A 24100-nucleotide genomic window follows, 5' to 3' on the forward strand; every position below is an offset into this window, starting at 1 on the left:
CATTAAAAAGATGATATATTGCCTAAAATTTTAAATTATTTCCACATAGGTGTAATCACACTCAATACTCATTCAGCAAAGAATTTGAGTGACTGCTACTGGAAGGCACTTAAGTAGGCGCTTGGATATATCTAAGGAAAAAAAAAAAAAAGCTCTATGCACTCCTGGAGTTTATATTCTAACAGGGTGAGACAGAAATAAACATAATAAATAAGGAAATCACATAGTAAGTTACAATGCGGACAGAATGGATTTAAAAAAAAAAAAGGTAGAGCAGGATAAGAGGATCAAGAATGCCTATTATCTGTAACCCAAATGACACCTCTCAGAAGAAGAGTTAGGAATTCGTTCCACATGTTACAGCAGTTAGTGCAAGCACTGGAATAGGATTACCGGGATTCAGTACTAATTACTTTGGTCTTTGTTTCCTAATCTGTAGAATGAGAACAACAGTACCCCAAAAATGTATCATTTGCTGTGATAATTAAATGAGGTAACATCTGTAAAGTGCTTGAAACTATGCCTTAAACAGAAGTATTACCTAATAAATATTCACTAAATGTTAACACCTATCATGTTTCCCCAAAAATAAGACCAGGTCTTACATTAATTTTTGCTCCAAAAGACGCATTAGGGCTTATGTTCAGGGGACGTCATCCTGAAAAATCATGCCAGGGCTTATTTTCCGGTTAGGTCTTATTTTCAGGGAAACACAGTATTACAATAATATAAACACGGTATTACAATAATATATTACAATCTCCTGACTAATGATTAAGCAACTGGAGTGCAAGGATCTTGCCCACCTGTTTATTTTTAGTGCTTCTGAATGTGCTGTTTGACACATAGAAAGAGCTTCAGAAATATCTGTCAAATTTAAACCAAAGTGTTTACCAACAAGATAAAATTGTAACTATTATTTTTCTAGGAAAAACCTGTTAGTGTGGGATATGACTAATTAAAGAGAAGTAGAAATGTTAGGATGTGGAAAAGAAATCATGTAATAGCTATGCAACAGTCCTACAGAACTTTTTTCAGATCAGAGCTCACTGAAAAGCCAATAAAAGTTATAGACCCTTTAGCCAGAAAAATTCCATCACAAAGGTCCATGCAAAAGTTTATGTTTAAAACTTGACAGGCTACTAAAATATTTCCCCAAGTCATTTCTGAGAACTTAGTACCCCCAATAATTATTTGTTTTCCTTTTGAGATTTTGACCAACAGCATTCATTTCTTTGTGAAATACTACTCCTAATCTTACTTATCTCTAAAGCTAAGAATTATAAACTGAAAGGAAAGCTTTCTTATTACTAAAGCCGATTTATACTTTCAAGTAACAACCCAAATGTCTTTCAAAAGCTTCAAATTCTCTAATACAACAGTAAGCCAAGAGGCAAAAACTACATTTTATTTAAAAAACAGAATGAAATAAACTTTAGGCCTATCACATGCAATCCACTAAACTGAGTAATTTTTTCCATGAGAAAATATATTTATTTAATTACATTGAATTGCTACTAATTAAACATCAATACAGAATTAATCAAATGAGGCCAAAACTGGTTTATTTATCATTAACAAACCTTGAAATAATGCAATTCCATATAACAATTTACAATTGCATAATACTTTAAAACTATTTTCACATATACTCCCATTAGATTCACAAGAAACCTATAGGGCTTACATCCTAAAATTGCACTGTCCAGTTGGCAACCACCAGCCATAGGTGTCCACTGAGCAAGTGAATTGTGGCTAGTCCAAATTGAGATATTACATTAATGTAAAATACACACCAGATTTCAAAAACAGAAGAAAAGGTAAACTGTCTCATTAATAACTTTTGATATTGAATATATGTATTTTCTTTAACCCAACACATCCAACATATTAAAATTAATTTCACCTGTTCCTTTTTTTAACATAACCACTAGAAAATTTTAAATTTATATGTAATTTAGCAATTCAGTAAGCTTCAAAGAACACATGTATACCTGCTTCACGGCACCCATTTAAGATGGTATAATTTTACAGTTCCACCAACATTTTTAAAAGTTATTTAAAACAAATTTTTTTAAGTAAATTAAGCCTTTATGCCTAAATTTATCATGATAAACTGGAGATTCATATAGAAATGTCTCTCATCTGCAAAACAGGTCATTTTCACTTTATTTACTATAAGCATTTAACATCAACGTAACATACAGGGAGTAGGCAATTCGACAGACCCACCTAACAAAATGCTTAGTATCTCAGATTACTGATTCTCTACTAAAAGGACTTAAGAGTCTCAATGAGTCCTACAGAAAGGATTAAAGAGTTTATTTCTAAAATGAAAGTTAGATCTCATCCACCAACTTGACACAGGAGTTCCATAAGGCAGCATTCTGTTAGTCTGGTTTTGGTGAACATATTTCAATATACTTAAATTTTGTATTATTCATTAGACTGGCCCTCTATCCCCAATTACTCCAAATTAAAGTATTACTGAATCACAGACTTAGTGGACACAGACCAGGTTCCAAATTTTCTGCTCGTTATTAAGGGCGTTAACACATTTTTTAAACAGAGGAAGTGATGTGGTCTCCGCATCAATGAGCCAGGAGCAAGTAAGGTCAATACATATAAAATGAAGAGAATAACAAAACAGTTTTTTATTTAGGCTATAAACTATGAGGTTCTAATTATAATTCAATTGGGTTTTATAAAATATAAGGAATATAAGAAATTTAGAAAATTTTTGTGGGAGAGGGGTTACCTTGAGATTTAAAATACAGCTTTTACATTTCCATTTGACATTCATTCTGAAAATTCTGAACTCAACAGATTTATTTTCGTCACTTAAGATAATTTTTTTAAACTGCTTCATAAAGTGTTTGATAAGAATGTCTACGTAGTAGGTAAGTGAAATTGGAGTCTTCCTTTTATATACCGTGCACACATCAACACTCCAGTCTCATCAGAGAGCAACATGCTGCAGCAAAGCAGGAATTTCAATGAAAGTCTAATCAAAAACTTGGATATTAGCAAAACAAATTTCTAAATAAATTAAAAGTTTGAAAATATACAGAAAGACTATCCATTTGAAAGACCAACTTGAAATGTTTCCTAAAAACATTATGCTCTACTTTAGACAAGATTGTATGGTCTCGATTTTACAAATATATGAACTTCTATTCTTATAATACAAAACAATTGGGCACTTGATTATTACAATAACCCTGATAAATAAAAATACTCTAGGAATGACACAGCTATAGTTTATAATAAAGTCAGTCTAGATGTGAGGTAACTTTTTGGCCCCCTCAGAACTGGAGCTTCAATGGGTACTAAGAAGGTTAAGACAGTTCTAATATTTCAGGTAAAAGGATCTTAAAGACATCAGTCCAAATGAAGGCTTCAGTCCATAAAGACTCAGTACCAGGAGTAGGAATAAACTTCCTGGGCTACTGCCAAGGACTCCCTATGTCATAGGTCAAATTAATGAGAGACGCACAATTCCAACATGCCTTCCCATGTAAGAATCTATACGCTAATCTTCCCCATGCTTCTCCAGTACATTTTAACATTTCTGACATTGGCATATATCCTTTTAATGTACTATATTTCCTCTCTCGTTTGGATTTCTAATGATCCACATGTTAAGTCTTATTCCTATCACAACATTGTACACCATCCCAACACATTCAGACGCTCATCAACAACTAGACAGAGAGAGAGGCAGGAGCATTTATATCAATTTCCAGGGGTTGTGGGAAATTTTTTTAAATCCAGATGATTCTAATACTATGCCCCACCCCCAGTACTGCGGGAAACTACCTGAGGCCCCACAACTTGTACGTCCTGATACCCCCAGTGCCTAGCACGGCATCCATCACAACACTCACATTGGGGCACACTCTTGATTAATCTCATCTAAAACTCCTTTCCTTGATGACGTGACCTTGTGACAGAACCTTTCTCTCAATGTTGGTGGGAACTGCTTGCTACTGTTACCACATATAATGTATTTTCCTACTAGAAACTCCTAGTGATTAAATGCCACACAGTCGCTGACTTTTATAATTACCTGCACACTGAATCATCAAAAAGAACCTAAACTAAGTGGCACTAAAATAGACACTGGAATTTAGGATCCCACTGTAGTCATCTCTACCTTGCAAATTAGTTGAGAAACAGAATAGTATCATGATGGGAAGTTTAACAAAGTATACAAAATGTGAAAGATTATGAAATGCAAGTCTGCTGGAGGCATTTAAAGGACTAATATGGCATAAATAGGTTCTAGGAAAGAAAGAGTCCATAGCACTGCCATATCTGACACTAAATCAGCATCTAAGGCTAGATACCAATTTAGAATAATGAATTTTTAAAAAGGAGAGTTTCTTCTTAAGAGTAAAAGCTCCTTTAAGTGCAAACAACTAGTAAAACAGTGAGAAAGTAGAACATCCAGGCACCTGAGACCTTCAGAAACTAACAAACAAAATCCAAAACAAAACAAAACCAGATAATATTAAATTTAGTCCAAAGGAGGAAACACTGAGGAGCCCAGAAGGAAAATCGCTACCCCACTTGGGGCTAAAAGCCTAGGTTATGACCGAAAAATGAAAGTATTTCGTATAGTATGGTCTTGGGTCAGAGAAGCCCCAGTAAGATTATGAAGGGAATTCTATCTGCTTACCAGTGGTAATAACTGACTCTGAAATAGTCTGAACATCCATTTAACATAAACCTAAAAGAAAGCTGGGAGGAGTGAAGTGGGGGGCATGTGAAGAAGGACTGAACAGGACAAACACACTCTACAAAAACAACCCCCCGCCCCCCAAAAAAAGACGAGAAACGCCTATAATAATACCTGCCAACACCACTTCAGAGAAACCAAGTGACCAACAATTAGTAGTACTTTCAAGTTTCTTATGCCTTACTTGCCCATTTATTATTATACTGGCAATTATGAATACTTAACACTGTTAAGGATTGAGCACTTGTTTCTAAAATGGAAGGGTATGTTGGGTGTATGTTGAAACTTTGTAACCTGCTTTGCACTGGGTCTGAAAGGAGAGGATTGTGGTGAAAAAGAGATAGCAACAAAGAAAACAAGCAGACACATTAAATCCCTGGGACTAAATAAACAAAGGGAATAGGAGACTGTGACCAGGGAATATCCTCCAGCATTCCGACAGGGGATCTCATTTCACCCCAGTTATCACCATTTATATCACGTTTATAGATCCAGCTACTATGTAGACAACTAACGTGGTCCCAAGACAAAAAAATATATGTCAGATCTATAGCTTAAGAGTTCAGCATCTTGTCAATTTTACTGCTTGGTGCACCTTAAACAATTTCAATACCAAGCCATCCTGGAAAGAAGTATCTACCTTTTATCTCTCATAAGAGACCTGGACCCTGTCTGGTTTTGCTTCTAAGATGCAAACCTGAACCTCGACCCGTGCCTGCTACCAACCACCATCCCATTCCCACACCAAGCTGGCCTGCTCCTTCCACACACTTCCTTTTACTACACATTACCCCTCATGCTGACAGGCTGATTGTAGGCATATACCATTATGGATGGACGGCCATCCACATTTTCCCAGACCAGTTGTCTGGCCTCTCCCCCATCTAAAACGACATAAATCCTGCTTGCGGTTAATCTGCCTAGTACTTGGATATCAAATCCTACAACTAAGCACGTAACAGCTCAATCATAACGATTAACCAATCTACCTAAATTTCAATCACATATTAGGTTTATTGAAAGAATAGCCCTTTCTTATACAAACTGAAACTTGCAGCTCTCTCACAACTTACTTCACCAGTTTACCTAGGAAGCAGATCTGCAGCTCTTTCCCATTTTCACCCAAATCAAGAATCATTACATCTTTCTTTGCCTATCTTCAAGCCCATGACAAGACACCATTTCTTTATATAATTAGAAAATTAAACGTTTATCATACTTAAACGTACATTTAATAGGATATTCCATGACTAAGGAGGTGAGGAAAAGAATCACAGATTTGAATTATGTATTAATAAAAATTTGGACGTGTTTTTGATTGGCAATATGGAATGAACTAAAAGCACTTCATGTTTTATAACTTTTTTATATTAAATGTCTTAATATTTGGATCACCTTAAGTTAATCTGACATTTTATTTTGCAAACCTGTCATGTAGAGATACATGGCAAACTTGAGGCTAGTTTCTATAGGAAAATATAAAATATTATGAATGTGAATTTTCACACTTAATGTGATTTTATGGAATTGTAACTATTCAAAGTTTGAAATACTTAGAAAAGTCCGATCATGAGTACTTACTAATTAAGGAATACAACTGATTATTAGATTTGCTAGAGATCCATCTTTGAAACAAAAATTTCCTAATATTCCTCTTTTATGCTCTGGATTAGTTTAATTGAAGTAAATCCTGAGACTGAAAGGTGAGCCATTAGCAGGGAATTTCCATTTGCCACTACTTATCTGTATGAATCAAGACTTTCTCCACCAGTGCAACAAAATAAAGAAATAAATCACCATTATGTAAGTGCATATGTCATTTCTAAACCAATTGCATATTTTTGCCCATTGAAACTACCTTATAATTTAAACATGTTGTGTGCCACTTGTTTTCTGTTTTAAACAAAAAAGTTCATAACCTTATCTAAAATTAAGAGATTTTCAGTTCTTAAAATCCACTTAACTTTTTCAAAAACAGAAGTTCACACATAGTAACACTTGTGTGCCACTTGTTTTCTGTTTTATTCCACTTCGAAATGCAGATCTGTACTTTGGGAATAAGAAAAATAACTAGTGCTTTTCTAACTCTCTAACTCTCTCCCCAAATTCTTTCACACATAATACCTCAAATTTCTTTATGATAAATTTATAATGTAGAAATTAAAAACAGTGCTTTGGTTTAACATAAAATACAGTCTCTGCTAGTACTCATCCAGCTTAGTTTTTCCTAAACTACTAAACTTACAACCAATAATGGACTTTCTCACAGTATATCCAACATTGAAAGTATTTTCCTACATGATTTTTCCAAGGAATATATAAAATTCAATTTCTGCATTAGTACAAAACCATCTCATCCCACTTTAAGTACAATATGCTGCTTCTAACCAAGATCCAAAATTGAGAACTGTTTTTTCAAGTTGGTGCAAGAATTGGGGAAATCATTTGAAAATGAAAACAGCGACCTGCACTAGCACTATTCTAAGCACTTTATAAGTATTCGCTCACTCAATCCTCCTAACAACCTATGAGCTTGATATTTTCAATCCCATTTATAGATTAAGAAACCGAAGCAAACAGGTTAACTAATTACTCAGTCACAACAGCTAGTAGGTGGAAGAGACAGGATTTGACCTTAAACTGTTCCAGTCCAAAGCCCACGCTCTTTAACTCTAGCTGTACCACCCAATCGTAGGACCCATCGCTTAATAGGTACCCAAATTATTTCAAAACAAAGAAACTAAAGACTTTGATAAAATACTATGCAAATATTTTAAACTGTCATCTTAAATCATGACAAATAAAGACTGCTGGTAACAAAACAAAGAAAATGTGATTTATATTAAAGAGGAAACTCCTTTAAATCATTTTGAAATTTTAATATGAATTATTACATAACCAATAAAGTTAAAGTATACATTCATATGGAAATGTCTGACAAATACCTTTCAAAAGCTAACTGCAAATGCCCCCAAGTAATCAACCTTCAAAACACATTCTGAGTAGTCAAGGTGAGAGTATGCAAGCATCACATTTAACCAAGATAATATGGCCACTCACCTAACCAGAACACAGCAAAGAAGTCACTAAGAAAAGGCCTCTGAAAAAATCAAAACAGTTACTTCAATGTCCAAGTACTGACACTCATTTACTTTACTCAAGAGTCCCACACACTAAGGGTCTACTTATTTTTCCCTTACAGAGAACTACAAATCTGAATGATTTCCACACTTGTAAAAAAACTAGAGAACGGAGTGTGAAGGGGGATTTATCACAGTGACAAGTACATCCAACAGCAAGCAGAAAAGTATTTAAGTAACTTCAAAACGCAAAAGAATCTGATCAACAATCCTATATACAATCAACAGATTCTCAAGGCATCACTGTACCTGATAAAGATAAATTATGACCCCAGGTCATCAAGAGGCTTAATTATATTCTCCATCCTATTCAGAAAAGAATTGTATATTTAATTTTGGTATGATTTTCAACAAAAGCAGTTAAAGCGGATTTATACTTTGATGCTTAAAGGAATAAACCCTGAATTATCCAGTAAACTCAACTAATCAATTAGAAAGGAATTTGTTTTAAACTTCCAAATACCAAAGGTTTTACTGTTTGAGTTTAAAAGCACTGTGTACAAGTTACCTGAAACCGAGAGGGAGATGGAGGAACGTAAAAGTAGAAACATAGAAATAGAAAGCCTAAGAAAACACAGAAGAGCAGGGCGAGCGTCTACAAACACTATGCTTAAAGCATTTCCCAGAAAACAACGTGTGGGCAGAAGGTGCCACATCAGCACTAGTCTGTATTTGTCCTGCTCCTAAATCATTTGTTAGTTTCAAAAATTAATAATTTTGGTGAATAGCTTGTTGATATGAAGCAGTATCAACTCTCAACTGCAAAAAAGTGACAGCATCCTCCTTATTCTACAAAACCAAAATTAAGATTACTCTTATGCCTTATGGTGACACAAATTTATGCTTTAAAGTGGCACACTTTGATTTTTTTTTTTAATGCAGCTCTTCTAAATTGCTTCTTTTAAAAACTTGAGGGAGATAGTGCCTAGCCCACACTGCGCACTTTGTCATCAAAAGAATTGTTACACGACTCAACAAAACTCCCTTTCAAACCACATTCTGCTTTCTCTAGCTCCCAACACAACTTGAAAGCACACAGTAAATAACATCTAAGGCCTTGTACTTTTCCCTCCACTAGCAAGGAAGTCTGACTCCAAACAGGAAACTGCTTCTCAAAGGGTTCAACACAGAAATCCTATCAAACCCCAACCCAGTCCTCCACTAGGGATTTAATATTTAAATGGCAACACACTGGCCTAGGTAGAAACGGAGTAAACCCTCAAGCTCCCCCGTCCTCCAGGCATCCTTCGCAAGTTTTGGGGGTGGGGGGTGGGGTGGGAGGCGGCAGTTGCCTTTTCCCACATAAAAAAGGCAAAAAACAAAAAAACTTCTTTAAGAAGCAATCTATACAAAAGACTCGCAGGAGATAAACAAGTCGAGAGTGTTACTTTGTCAAGTTTTTCGATCAGCCTCCCCCACGGGGGTGGACAGAAGAAGGGGCTGGGGAAGAGGAAAGCTCCCGGCGGAGTGCAGCTGGGCAGGGGGCAAGGAGCCGTGACTGAGCGCCCCGGCCCCCCATCCCCTCCCCTTCCCCGCGGGCAGGTAAAACAGGCGTGGAAGGGAGCGCGACAGGCAGCGCCGCGAGCCCTCCGCCTCATTTCTCCGCGAGAAGAGCGAGCAAGGTGGAAGGCAGGCGCCGGAGGGGCGGAGGGGAGGGCTCGGCGTGGCGGCGCAGCCACTGACCCCCGTCCCTTCCCCGCGGGCACCGAGAAGGGGGACCGCCGTCCCGGGTCGGGAGGGCCGGCCTGGCGGTGGGAAGCGCCCCCCGATTCCTTACCCATGCTGGGGGCCCCCGCGGGGAGAAGCCCGGCGCCGCTGCTCCTCCTCCAGCTGCTCGCGCGGCCGCTGTAGCGGCAGGAGGCGGGCCCTGCGCTCCGCTCTGGCCCCTCCTGAGCTCAGTCGGGGCGAGGAGGCGCCTCCATCCGCCCGCGGCGCTCCCCGGACAGTCCCGTCAGCGCGCGCGGCCCGTGGGGAACAGGCGGCGGCGGCTCCTCGCGCTTGGCCTCTGCCGAAGCTGCGGCGGCGGGAGGGCCCTCCTCCGCCCGCCCAGACGGCGGCTTTCCCACCCTAGGTCGCTCCCGCCGGGGTGGGCGGGACCTGCCGGTACGTCTCGGCCGCTGGCTCCAACCCGGAGCGCCGGCCGAGCCCTGGAGCCCGCCCCTCGCCTCTTCTCCAACGCCTGCCGCTCTAGAACGCGAAGCCTGGGACTGCGGTGGAGACCCGAACCCAGGCCGGGAAGGTGTCAGGAGGGAGGCCGGGGAGGAGGCAAGTCTCGCGAGAATCCTTCGCTCTCCCTGCCCAGCCCCGCCCCGCCGCTTTCCAGCTCACCACCCGGCTCCCCGGCCGGTGCCAGGTGCGGTGACGTCACGGCCGGGGGTCGCGCGCTACCGGCGTCCAGGTGCGGCGAGCGGATGAGGGAGGAATCCGGGGGAGCTGCGGTTAGTCCTCCGCGCTCAAGTTCGGTACAGCTGGACGGGAGGTTTGGTATGGTTTGTCGACTCAGATGGATACAAAGAGATTTTGCTGATAGACTGAGTCTGCGTTGCCCCACTTCCGAGGCAGCGATGTGGTGGTGTTTTCTGCAGAACTGCAAGCTCGGGGGGACCTAAAAGAAAGAGGCGACGAGAGAAAGGGGAGTGAGCCCGCTGACTTTCCATCTTCGGAGGCCCAGCTGCTACCGCGACCCCAAAGTTACCGATCAGAAGCATTTCTTCGTCGGAAAAATACCCTAAGCACAAAATAAATTATATTTTACAAAAGTAAATTATTGGCTTCCTTTAGTCTCAGCTTAAGACAGTTCTTAAAACTCTTTTCTCTTTTGGAAGTATAATTTGTTCTCTTTTGGAAGTATGATTGGGGGGAGAATATTCATGATTTGGAATATTCCAGGATTTTTTTTCTAGCCTCAGTATGAAGAGGGGCGTAGGATTATTGTAATCAAAAGCTTTCCTAGAGTTAAAAACAAATATAATTAATTCCTGCAGCTTTTTCCCCCTCTTTTAAGTTTAAGTAGACCCAATTCCGGTACAGATGTGTGTGAGAGGAACATTTGTCGAATGCCAACTACTGTGCCTAGTGCTTTTTAAAGAAATTATGTCATTTAATTCTTACAATCGTCCAATACTGAAACTGCCTTTCCCTTTGGAGCCAGGCAGACATAGGTTTCTGAAACTCAGTACAACCATTACTTTTTGTAGGACCTTGGAAAAATTAACCTCACTGGACTTCAGTTTCTAGAGTCCTTGTAAAAAGTCTTTACAGTTCAAAACAGTGTCTGGCACATTATAACACTGTAAATATCCATTCCCTATATCCTAGCCATTCTCCTATAGCCTGCTTTTACCATCTTTTAATTATTTTATTATTTCTAAAAAGGTTGCATATAATTCCTTATAACAAGAATTGTTGGTCACAATCAGAAGCCAAAAAGGAAACAAGAAAAAAATGTAATATGCACACCTACACAAGATGCACATGTTGTCTGTGTTGGGTTAGAACCACAGAACACATTGTGCCTTTTTCAACCAACAAATACTGAATATTATGTTCATTGTCCCCTACCAAGCAAACCCCCCAAAAGAGCTGTTGTACACCTCTTATCCTCAAAGGTTTTTCATTCTAACTAGGAAGTGAGACATTAACACATAGTTTGTTAACAGTATGAGGTAATAAAGGTCAAATGCCTGAGAATTTAAAGGAAAGTAAATTATTATGGGTAAGGCAAGATTCAGGAAGAGGTGTAAATTGAACTAAAGCTTCGAGGAGGGCAATAATTTCATCCTGGAGGAATCCTAGAAGTAAAGAGTGTAGGTTGATATGCAAACAATATTCCTGAGCCTTAAAGAAATCTGTGTGGCTCCAGCAGCATATAAGAAAGTAAATCATTTAAGATTTGAAAGAAAGAGGCTGGTGGGAGGCGTCAAAATTCATGAAAAGAAACAAAGAATAATATAATACATTGGATGAGAACTAAATTCCTAGGTCTTTAGGATCATAGACATTTCAAGAAGCAAGACCAATGAATAGAACTGAAGAGAGGTTAAGAAACAGGAGAGAAAAAAGATCACTGGATGTGACAATAAGGTTACCTTGGAAAGTAATTTCAGAATATATAATACATATAACTACTTATTCAGAATATATATAACAAAAGTTAAAAGTCAATGAAAGGTTTCGGTGACTAAATGAGTGAGTGATAAGGAATGGAGGCCACAAGTAAATAAGTTGACCACATTTTTTTAACCTGAAGTCAGGTTATATGATCTGACAAGAAGATGAAACATAATTCTATCTTAGAAATCTCAGGGTCTGTATTATTTACACTTATGATGGAAAAATCATTATGCGTATTCAGAGGGCAATATCCCACTGAGGTAATGCTGAGATACTGGATCATAAAAGAAATTGGAAGGATCAGGGAATAGGACCCAAAAGAAAGGCTGAGAAAACTGAAGTAAAGCTAAGAAGTAATCAGAATCCTGGAGTTAATGCTATCTTCCCAAGGTAAATTCAAACATAGTAGAACGAAATCCAGAAATTTATTTTTCAAACTTACAAAATGGTATGTAAAACTATGTCCCAAACATTCAAGTACTAAGCAAATATTATTAATTACTCCATGGAACTCTTTTCATCTTGTGACTCTTACTTCCCCAGTGAGACCTTCAAAGTATGGCACTGTGTTCCATTCATTTTTATATAGCTAGCACTTTAGTTAGCTCAAAACATTGCTTCTCTCAGCAATAACTATTGTCACCGCAGACTCAAAGGGGTCGGCTTGCCTGCCTGCGTCCATGACAAAAGAAAACACAGCAGGAGTTTGCAGCAACGAAAGGTTTATTTAAGGAATTGGCGCCAGGTCTAGAGACACAGGTGAGCTTGTGGTCTCAAAAGCCTGGCTCCCCGAAGGCCTCCAGTGACAAGATTACATAAGGGAAAAATCATTAATCATGGTTGCTGTGGGGGTTGGGGCTGGGAACTCTAGTGATTGGCTGGGGCTAAGGCAGGGAGCCGTTGATCATGGTTTCTGGCCCTGGTGTCAGAGTATTGTTCCATCCAGTTTCCAGGGGATGCTGTCGGTGAGACTATTCCGCTCTCAGGCATTGGAGCTGAAACAACTGAGGCCAAGGTGTTAGCTTTGTTTTATTAAAACCTACTCACTGTTTGAAGTTTAGATATTATATCCTAGTCATGGTTGATAGACCTGAAGCTTTATTCCTAAACGAATTTGATGCTGACCAGAACCTGATGGTTTAAGGGCTTAATGATTAAAAGGAATGGACACACAGTATACGCACAGGTAGGAGGGCCTGGGGAAAGAATGCAAGTGAGTCATAGCTCTGTCCGGCTAAACCAAGCTGGCTTGGGGTAAAGCAGAATGCATGCTAGAGACGTGAAGTTCACGTGCGGTTACATTATTGGAGAATAGAAAATATGATGAGAAGATAATCTCACACTTATCAGATATTTAGATTTAACATCAAATTCCTTTCAGCTAAAAAAGATTATCTTGTCTTTTTGTCTTTATTCCCTTTATTGTTGTCCTATAACGAATTAGGTTTTTTTCCTATCCATCTGTCTTCATCCTTCTTTGTATTCCCAGACAAATCCAATAATAATACTTCTCTGACTACTCACTTTTTTCTTTTATTCTGCCTAGTACTGAATGTGTAGATCTGGTATCAAAGAGAACATTACAATCTCTGTAACAATGACACAATTCAGACCAACCTAATTCATGCTAAATTGCCATCATTTCTTCTTAATATTTTCTTTGGAATTTATCAGAAGACATCTATATTGAAAAAAATCATCTACCTTCTTTCCTTCTGGTAAAAACTATTCTAACCAGGAAGATTATTTCTGAAGAAAATGCAATTAAATGTCTACTAGACCATGTTATTTTTAACACAGTCTTGCAGGCTCAAATCTTATAGGTGACTAATTCTTTTTTGCTTCTTTATTCTTAGTTCTGCAGTAGCAGATTTCCTGGCCATTTTCCTTATTGTTATCTTGTTTTGGCTAGGCTACTTTACGGTACACTTAATCACAAATGACATCAATGTATAACCCGAATTTTAAAATCATTCTTTAATAAACAATTGCAGGAAATATAATCTCAAACACAATGCCTATACTGTGAGGTCATTAAAGCTGGGAAATTGTGCTGCTCAAACTGGTGACCCATCATCTTGCAAGGAACTTCTGCTACTCTGCTAGCAATTTGGGGGATGTATTCAGACATATGACCACTCTAAGCACTTTTCATTACTGCACACTAAGAAAAACTTTAGGTAAAAACGTGATGAGCCCAGCCAAATGACTTGCCACTTTGCCAATTGAAAGGACCATTTTAATGTTATTTGCACTATAATCTGATGGTTAGTGTCATTATAGAGCTGATCTATGATAGATAAGTCACAGAGCCTTGTAGGCCTTCAAAGAGTCTCTTTCAAAAACCATTACTTTTTTAAAATGTTAAAGCTAGTCTCATTGAAGTGTCAGATATTTTAAGTAATCTCCAATGACAAAAACATTTGTATTTTTCAAATACCAGGCAATTCAATTATACACACAATATTATGTAAAGAACTTCCAGTCATAAGTATACATTCGTTCAACTCAACAAATATTTACTGATCACTCATTATAGGTCAGCATCTGCTCTGTCATAAATATAGACAAAGAAAATAGTCTTTGCCCTCAAAAGAGGAAGTATTGGGGAGCCTTTGAGGGTACTGGAGTTGCCCAATAAGAAGGACAGGGAAGGGTATGTAAGCAGCCAGGACAAAAGGCAGACGTACAGTTGAAGCCGTAGGATGCCTTTTGGGGGCCCAGGCTCAGGCAATAAGAGTCAGACACAGAGAGCCTCATGTGTTATGGGAATGACTTCAAGTATTATTCTAGAAGTTATAGGTAGTTAATTTTAAATAGGTAATTGCTTTGCTCTTTCAGCCATGTCTACAGTCACAGAAAAGAATTCACACCTCTGAAAAAATTAAATGTAAAACATTTGGTTCGGGAAGCACTGATTAAGGACCCATACCCTTGATCAATTAGTAACTATGTTTTTACTAATATAAAAAAAGTTAACTCATATAGCATACAGGTACAATGTTTTCTGAAATGCATCACAGGAAGCACAAATTCTGCCGTTAAGAGTGTGATTTCCAGCTAAGAAATTTAAGACATGCTTAACGGTTTTTGAACTTATGCTTATTTAAGTAAAATTCACCTTATTGCAGAGAATCTGCATTTAGAATCACGATGGTACAGACTGGTAAACTGGGCACATTCTCATTTTAGTAATGAATTTGCAGTATTTTTATGTAGATCACTTTGCAAATTTTAAGCAATAAAATACAACTGACCTGTTGCCCAATAATCAGAAGACATTTATACATATCACAAGTTACTCTACCACAGGGTAGCTTTTTCAAAAGCAAAAATATTAGTAATCTGTTAATCTGTGTTTTCTTCACTTGTGAGTTCATATAAATGACAAAGAAGGAATTTTTTAAAACAGAACCCAAAGGAACTCTGAACAGCGGATTCCATCTATAATCATTATCGCTTGGGTACTACCATTTCTGCATCTGGTCTAATGTAACACTAAAATGCACTTATCAAACTGTTATATTTCCGTGCTTCTGAAACAAGAAGTGGAAACTTTATTTCAAATCCCCATAACTTCCCTAACTGCACAGATGACAATGTGGGTTATGTCCCATCTGACATTGGAGCTTTTAAACTGCCTATTCTGACATTATTCTGATGTTCAGAATTCAATGCCTGCTAAAGCAAAAGACGCTCACAAAGCAAGATGTTCCTCTTTGCATATTCCTGAGACTCCACGGTCCATTCTGCTGGTTTCTGGGCTACATCTCACCACTCCCATAACTGCAGCACATTCTATATGTGGCTCACAAGCAGATCTCCTCACATCTCCTAACCCATCTGTGCCTTTTCTCAAATCTACTTAAATATCTGAGGGTAAATTCCAGTGACTCAGAATACTTCAACCTCCTTATTCCTGAGGCTTATACTAACACCTCCAGATTTCAACCAGGGAAACTGAGTCACTCTAAATGATCTCCTTACACTCTGCCTACCTTCTGCTTTACAGAGTTGATTCATCTTCAAAATGGACTATGCCCCCCCCTTTTTTTTATCTCAACAGCCTCATAACTTTATACTTGGGTTACCTTTTCTTCACCCTTAATTTCCTGAACTGTATCCCCGTCCTTCTTCTTCTTACATTCTTCCTTCCCCACCATTTTTGTCTATCGTATACCATATCTCTCATAACTCTTTAACAGTCCTTTGATCACCAATCCAGTTTGCCCGGTCTAGTAAACCCTACATATGCAACCTCTTTGATCTCCTAAGCTGCCCTCACCACCAAATAGCTTTTCACGGAATTATCGTGGACCTTGTTGGGACTATTTTAAGGTTACAAAGTTTTTACACATTAATAGCGCATACTCTCAATGTAGTCCTTAAAATAAATCAGTAAAGTAGGTAATAGTATTTCACAATATTAGCAACAACAGCAACATGAATAGCAACTAACACCATCTGACCATTGACCTACACACGTCACAGACTTCATCCAGTGTGATCCTCATTCCAATCCTATGAGTCATAGTATTACCATCCCCATAATAGAGAGCAAGAAACTGAGACCAGTAATTACCTTGCCTAAGATCACACAGTAACTATTAAGGGGCGGAGCCTGTGCTTGAACACTGGGCTAATTCCATAGCTAATGTTCCAGGCTATCTCAAGTCAATCTGCTCCTTGAGCCATGTTATTTCTTTTGTTTAAAGAGAAAGAAGATGAAAGAGAGAAAGGGGTAGGAGGAGGATCTAAAGGAATCCTTCAGTAGTTTGCTATAAAGATCAATCAGGAAAGGACCTGACACAGAGTAGATACTCAATGCTAATTTCTTTTCCCACCTTTAAGCATTCATTGTGGACCTACTCTGTGCCAGGTACTGTAGAAGGTGCCAGAGAAGTGATAAAGGAGACATGATCCCTACCCTCATGGAGCTTATAATCTAAGGAAGGAAGTTGAGTTTCCCGAGTACACAACATAAATCATCTCTATTACTTCTTAGCTGTCACCTCCTACATGACTCCTTAAATGTTATCTCCTTCCCCATCAGCACTGTGCCCCGTCATTTGGTGTATTTTCTTTTGTAATATAGCTATTATCATACAAGTTTTATTTCCTGTCATGACAGTGATGGCCTTGAAGACTAGACTGGGACTATGTCCTACCTATCTTTGTACTTTTTTTTTTTTTTTTGCTAGCTATTAATACCCAGGAGGCTCTCAATAAGTATGTACTACATTTATCAACAGAAAGACACTGTCCAATTATTTTTCAGTGTCCACACGATTTTAAATCAAGGAATTATTACTTTAGTGTTTCGATCAGATTGCTTTTATGAATGCTGTCTTATAAATGAATTATTTGCCACTCTGTGGCAAACTCTTCCTGGAGATGATTAGCCAAGATGCGATTACCTATGATATACGCTTAACTAAGTGGTTAACTAATGAAGACAGACGCTGCTGAACAATTAAGTAATCATGTTAATTTTTACACACCTGAATTTTCTTAGCAATACCTCAAACAAGCTGAAGAAGGATATTCTGAATAAATACATTCCGTTTATTACAAAGTCAGAATTTTTTCTAAAAACTATGGAGGGGAGGGAGTGGTGAAATAAATGCTGATAATGAGAGAGAAGTGCTGGAGCAGTCTCATCTACCCTATAGCTTGCATCAGAGCAGCCACTCCTGACAGGTGAAGCCTCGCTTTCTTCAGCCCCGCAACCCTGCACAGACAGAGATTATTGTTTCTATGCATGCACATGTTCTCTTTCCACCATGGAAGCACTTTATTATTCAAACCTTACCTCTCACCCCTAAAAAGTACATAAAGAACAAAAAAATCCAGGCTGTTACAACATAACAAGGTTATGCTCAAAACATATTAAAATTAAAGAGTCATGCATGACCTGCGGGTTGGAAATTAGTCACTTACCCATGTGCTGTTTTTACCTCAAATCAGGTAAAAAATGAAAACAAAAAAACCCCCCAAGAACCCAGGATTCGGAGATGAGCTCAATGTTCCATAATCTGATTAAACAATTAAATAAAACATTTACAAAAGAGAAAGAGGTGATCACCACACAGCAGAGTTTTGTTAAAAGACCATCATTGTCCCAAGGCCCAGGAAAATGATATTATGCCAAGAAAAACACCCTTAGAGGAATTCCCATTTTTAATATAAGTTCACATTCAGATTTCTCTTTCCCAAATGAAAGTGTTAGTCGGTGGGTGTATTTAAATATTATTTAAACCAAATGAAAGGGAAAGGAACTTCACGGGCAGACACTTTGTAGAGACAGGAACTGAAAGCACACGGGGACAGTACTACTTGTGGGGGAGAACCCTAAGAAAGAGGAACTCTCTAAACAAATTTATTCAGAGAAGTATCAGACTGCAAGAGGCCTGAGAGAAAATCTCTCTTATTTACGCATTCACTCATGCATTCATTTTGGGAGGAGAATGTTTTAACCATGACTCAAGATGAATTTTTTTTAATGAAATGATGTGTTGAAATCAAATGTATCCAGTATAAATAAAAAGTGGGCCTATTCTTAAATCCATATATAATCACATCCACATTTGTCTGCTTTTTTTCTGATTATGTAAAAAATGCCTGATGTACTAAATTCAAACAATACAGAAATGTATAAAGGAAAATGTGAAAGTCTCAAAGAATGCCATGTATCAGAACGACCGCTATTAACAGTTTGGTTCCATTCACCAGAATTTTCGTTCATGTTCTTAGATGTAAATGGCTTATAATTATACTCTCCATATTGCTCTGCTCTTTTTCATCTATCAGTAGACTACCTCCACGCCAATGCATTTATTTTCATGTAAAGTCGTTGCTTCAAATGGTGCATCCATTGTTTTACCGCACCATGACCTATCCTATAATGGACATTTGAATTATTTGAGGTTGTTTTATTTTTTGGTACCATAAATGCTGCCTCATTGAATGCCTTTGTATGTATTTTTTTGCACACTGCATGTGAAATTTTTCATAGAAGTGGAATGCTAGATCAAAAGTCATCCAAAAATGCTGTACCAATTACAGGCATACCTTGGAGTACTGCAGGTTTGGGTCCAGGCCACCTCAAAAGCAAGTATCATAATAAAGTGAGTCATAACCTTTTTGTTAGTGGAATGTCTTACCTTCGATCTGTAAAAACAAAAACAAAAAGTAACGTATGTGAAGTGCAATAAAGCAAAGCACAATAAAATGAGGTACGCCTGTACTGACACCAAAACTCGAGTATTAACTAGCTTTTGAATTTAGTCGGTATGGTAGGAGAAGAATTTTAGCTCATTGTTTCAATTTATATTGAGAATCTTTGTAGATTGGGTATTTTTATTTTTTTGTCTAAAAATTTCCAGCCCACATGCCCATATCCTTGGCTCCTTTTTCTATTTTTGTTAATTACCATTTTTTTCATTAATTTCTAAGAACGCTTTATTCTAGGCATATTAGTTGTTTCTCTGGGTATCTATTTGTAATTAGATCAGTTTTTCCTTTTCCCCTGGAAGTACGGGAGGTGGGGGGGCAAGCACAGGGTGCTAACCCCTGCAAACTGCTTTCCCAGTCAGCTGGCTTGCAGCTGAGTTTGGACAATGAGAGGCTCTGGTGGAAAATTGGAATGTGTGGAAGGCAGAGTAATAGCCCCTCAAAAACACCAAGGTCCTTGTCTCCAGAACCTATGAATATGTTGTGCTACATGGCAAAAAAGAAGTGGGTGGCAGATGGAATTACATCTTTGTACATGTTTGCAAGTCAGCTGACATTATTTTTGGAGGGCACCCTTGGTTACCCAGGTGGGCCCAAATGTAATTATAAGGGTTCTTAAAATTGGGAGAAGGAGCAAAAAATAGGATAGCCAGAGAGATGATAGCATGAGAGGGTCTCGGCAGGTACTGCTGGCTTTGAAGGTGAAAGAAAGGGTCACACCCCAAGGCAGGTAGCCTCTAAGAGCTAGGAAAGCCAAGGAAACAGACTCTCTTCCAGATCCTCCAGAAAGACATGTAGCCCTGCTGACATCTTGGTTTCAGCCCACTGAGGCCTGTTTCAGACTTCTGAACACCAGAACTGTAAAATAATAAATTTATATTGTTTTAAGTCACATAATTTGTGGTGATTTGTGACAGGAGCAATAGAAAACTAATACAGAGGGTGAGAGGAAGGGACAATCCACTGCCACCCCCACCTCCTACTTTAAGGAGCATCCCAGCATGCATCAGGTCTTCCCTGTCTGTGGTTTCTGCTTCTACCAGGGAGTCCTGCATGGTGTTCACTTCAGCTAGGTGACCCTGGCCGTTGGGCTCTGGGATCACCATATTTTCCCCTTTTGTTCTCCAGGGGCTAAGAGGCGACCAGCTATTGATAACTTTTGAAATGCTTACCATCCTCTCTTTGGCTTTTCTCCTCTTCCATCACCAACGAGAACAATTTCTTTATTAGATTCGCCCTGTTTCAAGTATTTAGAGATATCCTTTCTTGGTTGGACGCTGATAGAGTCCAAAGTGTTACAAATATGTTTTCTTGGTTTGATGTTTGTTTTCCTTAGTTTGATGTGACTTTTTATGGTGCTTTTATGCCATTCATAAAGTTTAAACTTGCACATAAACTTATTGAACTTCCTGTAATGACTTTTGAGTTTTCCATTACAGTTGGAAGGCCTTTTGCCCTCCAGAATTATAAAAATAATCTATCATTTCACCTAGTTTTAAAATGCTATTTAGAAATAATATATAATCTCAAAAGTTTGTGTCCTAAGTGTACAGCTTGCTGAATTTTTACAAGCTATACATTGCTGGTCATGTTATAATTTCACCTTTTAGATTTAAAGTAATACATCTAGATTTAATTTAGGGTGGACAGAGTAAGATTGGAATTCAGTTTTTTTTCCTTTTAATGACCAGCTATTCATAATATTTAAGAACAGTAATCCATATTTCTCCTCTGGATTTAAAATGCCGCCTTTATCGTATACTTAATTCTGCGTATACTTGATCAATTTCTGGATACCAATCTATCTACACCAATATTTGCTTTTCACTATTTCCTAATGTTTTATTATAAAATTGTGCTAAATACCTCCCCGCCCTAACCACACAGCCTTAGAATGTAAGCTGTTTTAAATGTTTACAAAAGGGCCTTGCCCTTGCAAGAAAGAGTGAGTCAATATTAAAAACAAGCTCTATGCCAGGTAACATAGTTAACAAATTGTGTTGTGTAACTGTGTTCAGATATTTATCTTTCTACTGCCAGTTTAGCCAGGATTTGGTTCATGTAAATATTTAGTAAATAAGTGGTTTCGGAGCCTGGCTGAGCATAAAAAGAATATCATAAAAAATAAAAATAAAAATAAAAAAATAAAAAATAAAAAAAAATAAAAAAAAAAAGAATATCATACACACATTTTGACTAAATTCCAACTGATTGAGTCCTGAAATCAATTTTCATCAGAACTCATGGTCAGAGCTGGTTATAACCATCATAGATTGAAATTCTGGCATACAATAATAAATCTGAATTTTTCGTCGAAAATTATTATTCCCGCTTTGTTTAAAATTTTAGAAGTTAATTTTCTAAGTTTGACACTGGAGAGCAGGAACAATAATTTATTAGTGCTCTTGCCAGCTCAATTGCTCCTGTGATCAGCAGTCTGCATATTTTGTGACCCTAACTATATGCTCATTTTAACCGTAGTCAGAGGGTAGGCAAGATACTTTTAGCCAGCCATCAAGTTTTCTAATTTCCCTCTTTCCCCAGTGGTATTGTACTAGGGCAATGTTTCCATAGATTCGAAGGTATATGGAATTATCTTCTCATAGCACTTTTTAAAATCTTGTTTTATTATTTGGTTAGCGGTAAAATTGTATTTGTGGTTTCTCATTTCTTTCCCCTGTTTGTCATTTTTTTTCAAAGTCTTTACTATGTCTGCATGAAGATAATTTAACAGGAATATTACTGGAGGTGATTTTGAAGTTTTTCCTTTCCATGGAACATTGAGATGGTATGATTGACATCCTTGATAAGATAGGGCGGATTGTAATGGTGGCATTAAATCTTCTATTTTGAGATTTGGACCTCTGATATAATTCGATGTAACAAGTGAGCGAGCAACCACAACAATCCTGCCTTTAATTTTTCATCACACAATGGAAAGAATTCCCAAAGAAGAATTTTCCTCGAAAGATCAATTGTTTAATTGCAAATAAATAACTAAGAATTAAATATATTTCATAAACATTATTTTATTTAGTGCTATAAATGCAACATTCCCAACAGCTCTACAAAAATTGGAATTAGATAAGACAACCTCTATTTTTCTTCCTTGTATTGTTATTTAACACTTTATAAACATTTACTGCCCAAAAAGCGGACAATATTCTTCCCACACTCTTTCTCAATATTTATTTCTTACTCTCAATATAATTCATTGCGTTTTCCAGCTTCTAGAAGCCTTTCACATTCTTTGACTAGTGTCTCCTTTCTCTAGCCTCAAAGCCAGGAACTTTGCATCTCTCTGATTCAGTTCTCCCTCTGCCTGACTCTTCTGCCTCTCTCTTCCACTTTTAAGGATCCTTGTAATTACATTGGACCTACTGAATAATCTAGGATACTCTCCCCATTTTAAAATCAGTTGATTAGTAACATTAATTCCATCTAATTCCCTTTGGCCATGTAATGTAGCCTATTTACAGGTTCCAAGGATTAGGACGTGGACGTTTTGGAGGGGCCATTATTCTGCCTTCTGCAGGATATATATATTGTATATTATATATATATGTATATACATATATGTGTATATACATATATATAATGTATTGCATATTATATATAGTATATTATACATACATATATAATATGTATATCGTATATTATATATACATATATAAAATATATGTATATACACATATATATTATATATATGTTGTACACATATATATGTGTATATATAATATATATACACATATATTATATATGATATATAGTATATTATATGTATATATGTGTGTGTATACATATATTATATATTGTATATTATATATAGTATATTATATATACATATATATTACGTATGTTGTATTTATATATAGTATATTATATATACATATATATTATATATGTATACACACATATATTATATATGTATGTATATATGTATATACATATACATTATATTTTATAAATCAAGATTCAGTTGCAGAGAGCATAATCTACGCTTGCTAAGTTAAGCAGAAAAGAACCTACTTCAGAAGTGTTAGGACTGTTGGTTGAATAATTAACTGGACTTCAACTCAACTTCTAGGAGTCATTTCCAAAGAACATAGTGCAGAACGAGGCCACCAGAGCACTGAAAATACTGATATAATCAGGTAAGTGTCTATGGAATCTGGAGGCTGTGGTTAGGGCTGTGGTTTATAAAAGATATCACCTCCACTACAATCAGAAAGCTGTCTCTGCTAAATTGGGAATCCAGTACGACACTGCTGAAACTTGCAGCCTCTGCCATGATTCACCAGCAAGATGGATGCCTCTTGTCCTATCTCTCTCCTCACTTAGCTCAGTTTCAAAATCAAGTGTCATACAAGTTCATCTGTTTAGAGGAACCTAAATCATCCAGGAACTCTGGTTATAACGGAGTCTAGGAGATGTTATTTTTAGTCTAGCCTCTGCAATGCAGGAACGCATACCAGCAGGAGGTTGAGAATACATATTAAACAAGTTAACCAAGATGTCTTCTAGAAACACACAAGGGATGTTTCCGAAAGGAAATACAATAAGCTGGAATAGTGGATGCAGCTGCGGAGGGGAATTGACTAGTTTCAGGATGGGATGGGATGGGAGGGACACTTTATTTTTATTGTATACCCTTTGTAATTATTGAAATTGATACTTTGCATATGCATTGGTTATTCACAACTAAATAATTTTTCAAATGGCATAGGGCAAAATGAAACCAAGTAAAGTAAAATAAAAATAAAAAGATCTCCAATGATTCTGATATTAGCTAGTCCATACACCAGGGTAACCATATTGCTTAACACTTACAGAAATAAATGTGTTTTCTGGTTGATCTAATTGAGGAAGAACA

At 37.6% G+C, this 24100-nt stretch overlaps 1 protein-coding gene across 1 annotated transcript in view; it reads right to left on the reverse strand.

Annotated features, from left to right (window-relative positions):
* Nucleotides 1-10137, reverse strand: part of CD2AP (CD2 associated protein) — a 110797-nt gene extending 100660 nt beyond the window's left edge. The window contains exon 1 of the mRNA XM_074333049.2: nucleotides 9659-10137. Coding sequence (XP_074189150.2) covers nucleotides 9659-9662 — 4 coding nt within the window. The 5' untranslated portion in view covers nucleotides 9663-10137. The remainder of the gene's footprint in view (nucleotides 1-9658) is intronic.
* Nucleotides 10138-24100: the final 13963 nt, after the last annotated feature.

Source organism: Rhinolophus sinicus, chromosome 2 (genome assembly GCF_057876585.1).
Source record: "Rhinolophus sinicus isolate RSI-liver-muscle chromosome 2, RSI-T2T, whole genome shotgun sequence".
NCBI classification, from domain to species: domain Eukaryota; kingdom Metazoa; phylum Chordata; class Mammalia; order Chiroptera; family Rhinolophidae; genus Rhinolophus; species Rhinolophus sinicus.